The 2,541-nt window shown below is 61.0% G+C and overlaps 1 protein-coding gene across 1 annotated transcript in view; it reads left to right on the forward strand.

Moving 5' to 3' along the window:
• The first annotated feature begins 1,773 nt into the window (after window positions 1-1,773).
• The window catches only part of EGLN1 (egl-9 family hypoxia inducible factor 1), a 48,224-nt gene continuing 47,456 nt past the window's right edge, over window positions 1,774-2,541 (forward strand). Inside the window, exon 1 of the mRNA XM_019548619.1 lies at window positions 1,774-1,822. Within this exon, the coding sequence (XP_019404164.1) occupies window positions 1,774-1,822 (49 nt within the window). The remainder of the gene's footprint in view (window positions 1,823-2,541) is intronic.

The following is a 2,541-nucleotide window of genomic DNA, read 5'->3' on the forward strand; positions in this document are numbered from 1 at the left end:
GGCAGGGTGTGGGTGTGTGGGGTTTGTAGGGTGCACAGCCCTGCCAGCAGCAGCAGCAGCAAGCGGCAGGTGCTCAGGGTGCTCATGGCCTGTGCAGGCACTGCCACTTGATGTGCCAGTGCTGCACATGGTGGCGAGGAGCCCAGCCCAGCCCAGCCCATCTGCCACTCTAGCATGGGGCTCCGTGTGGTGCATGTGCGGCTCTGTGCCAGTGGGGGAAGCCCACGCAATGCGGCCGGCTGCCTTCCCTATCCGCTGCCATGCCGGTCCCAGGACTCCACTGGGAAGCAGGGGGTAGGGCTCCATTGCAGAGAAGACACCCAGGTCCATCGTATAGGGCTTCCCACGTGGGTGCAGAGCTGCACATACACTGAATGGAGCCCCATGCATTAGAGACAGGCCAGCCTGGCTGCACTCACCACCATGTGCAGCGCTGGCCAGAGCTGTGCACCACTGGGCGGCAGTGCCTGCACAGGGCACAAACACCACAAGCCGGAGGGGCTGTGCACCATGGAGGGAGAGTATGGGGGCGTTCCTAGATTCCCCCAACCTTCCCTCACACCCACACCCTGCCCACATGGACTCTGTACTCTCGCTGGCCCTCTAGGTACCAGCTCTGCACTGCCACCAGCCCCATGCTCCACCCCCGCCTCTGGCCTGCTGCTTCCCTGCCTGCTGCCCGGAGCCAGTAGGATGCTGGGAAGCCAAGGAGGTCCCCCAGGGGCTGCAGCAGTGGCAGCCCCTCCAGCCCTGTCCCAAAGCTGAGTGCTGGCTGGGCCCGGCCCTTCCATGCAGGCGGGTGGAAGCAAGGTGTGTGGGCTGCAATGGGTACAATTAGTTGGTGGGTGCCTATGGGCTGGATTAAATTGCCTATCGGGCCAGATCCAGCTTGTGGGCCATATTTTGCCCACCCCTGAACTACACTGTTCTCAGTGGTGGCAGCCAAGGAGGAGCAATGGGCCTAAGTGGCAGCAAGGTTAGCTTAGGAGGAAGAACTCATCACAAGGAGGGCAGTGAAGCATAGAAATGGGGTACTCAGAGAGGTGGTGGAATCACCACCATCATAGACACTGAGAGAGGACCTCATCTCGTTCAACTGCCCGCTCAAAGCAGGACCATCCCCAGCTAGATCATCCCAGCCAAGGCTTTGTCCAGCCAGGCCTTAAAAACATTCAAGGATGGAGAGTCCTCAACCTCTCTGGGCAGCCTGCTCCAGTTCTTCACCACCCTCCTGGTGACACAGTTCTTTGCATCCACGTGAAATGTCACTTGACAGAAGTAGAGATGGGCTGGGTTGCGGCATCTGTCCCCATGGAGAATATCCTTAGAGGCTTTGAAGCCCTACAGAGGTGGGAGACAAAGCCTTGGCTAGGCTGAGAGGCATGGGACTCTCCAGCTTGGACAAGCAAAGGCTCACGGGGGGACTTGGTGGCAGCCTATAAGTACACTAGGAACTGGGATAACATCTGTTCACCAGAGTACCCCAAAGGAAGATGAGGCCTAATGCAGGGGTTCCCAAACCTGGGGCCGCGGCCCGGTGCTGGGCCACGAAGGGTTGGCTGCCGGCCCGCAGGAGGGCTGGCTGCCAGACTGGAAGCGATCCTGGACTGGCAAACCGTGGACTGGAAGTGACTGGCATACTGCAGACTGGCGGCCAACCCTTTTTTATACCGCATATAAAAAAGCATTGGCTACGTGCCCACAGTATGCCAGTCACCACCGGGCCGCTGTTTGCCAGTCTGCGGTCACTTCTGCTCTGTGGCTTGCCGATCCATGGTCACTTCTGCTTTGTGGTTTGCTGGTCCTCAACATAAAGATGTTGGTAACCCCTGGCCTAATGGTCACAAACTGCTGGAAGACCGTTTTAGACTGGATATAAGGAAAATCGTCTTTACCATCTGAGCACCGGCGACGCCACATAGGGGGTGCATGAGGGTGCCACCGACACTGCTGCGGTGTCTGTGGGCGGTTGCCGATCACCACTCGTCACCCGCCACTGCCGAGACTGCACTTGGTCCCTGCTTGCTGCCACCATGCCCCTGCTGCTTACACTGGTGGCCACCATGCCTCAGGAGGCACGGGGCATTCATGCACCTGAGTCTGCAGAGGCAGGACTAGACCCCCTCAGAAGTGGCATGCGCACCTACTCCGGACGCCTTTGAGACACACTCGGATGCTTATTTATGTCTCTGGCGTGACCAGACCCGACCCCACCTGGCTTCCTAGCCCTTGGGCAGGCGGGGGCTGTGACACCTAGCCCCTCACGTCTGTGGAACCCGCGGGCGGGCGAGCTGAGCACGGCCTGCCTCCACTCCCGGCGGCCCAGGCGGATTTTTTGGGCCCAGCCGGAGAGCCTGGTGACAGTCAGGAGCGCGGCTCGCACCACACGCGTCCCACGACTCGCAGCCCCTCGCTGCCCGCCGGGCGCAGGCAGAGGCCGAGGCCGGGGCGGAGAGGGGGCGGGGCCGCCTGACGTCCCAGGCTGGAAGTGGCGTACGTGCAGAGCGGGCAGTGGCAGTGGCGCCTCCTCCTCCTCCTGCT

The sequence above is a fragment of the Crocodylus porosus genome, unplaced genomic scaffold (assembly GCF_001723895.1).
Source record: "Crocodylus porosus isolate Cpor-Errol unplaced genomic scaffold, CroPor_comp1, whole genome shotgun sequence".
In the NCBI taxonomy this organism is placed as follows: Eukaryota; Metazoa; Chordata; order Crocodylia; family Crocodylidae; genus Crocodylus; species Crocodylus porosus.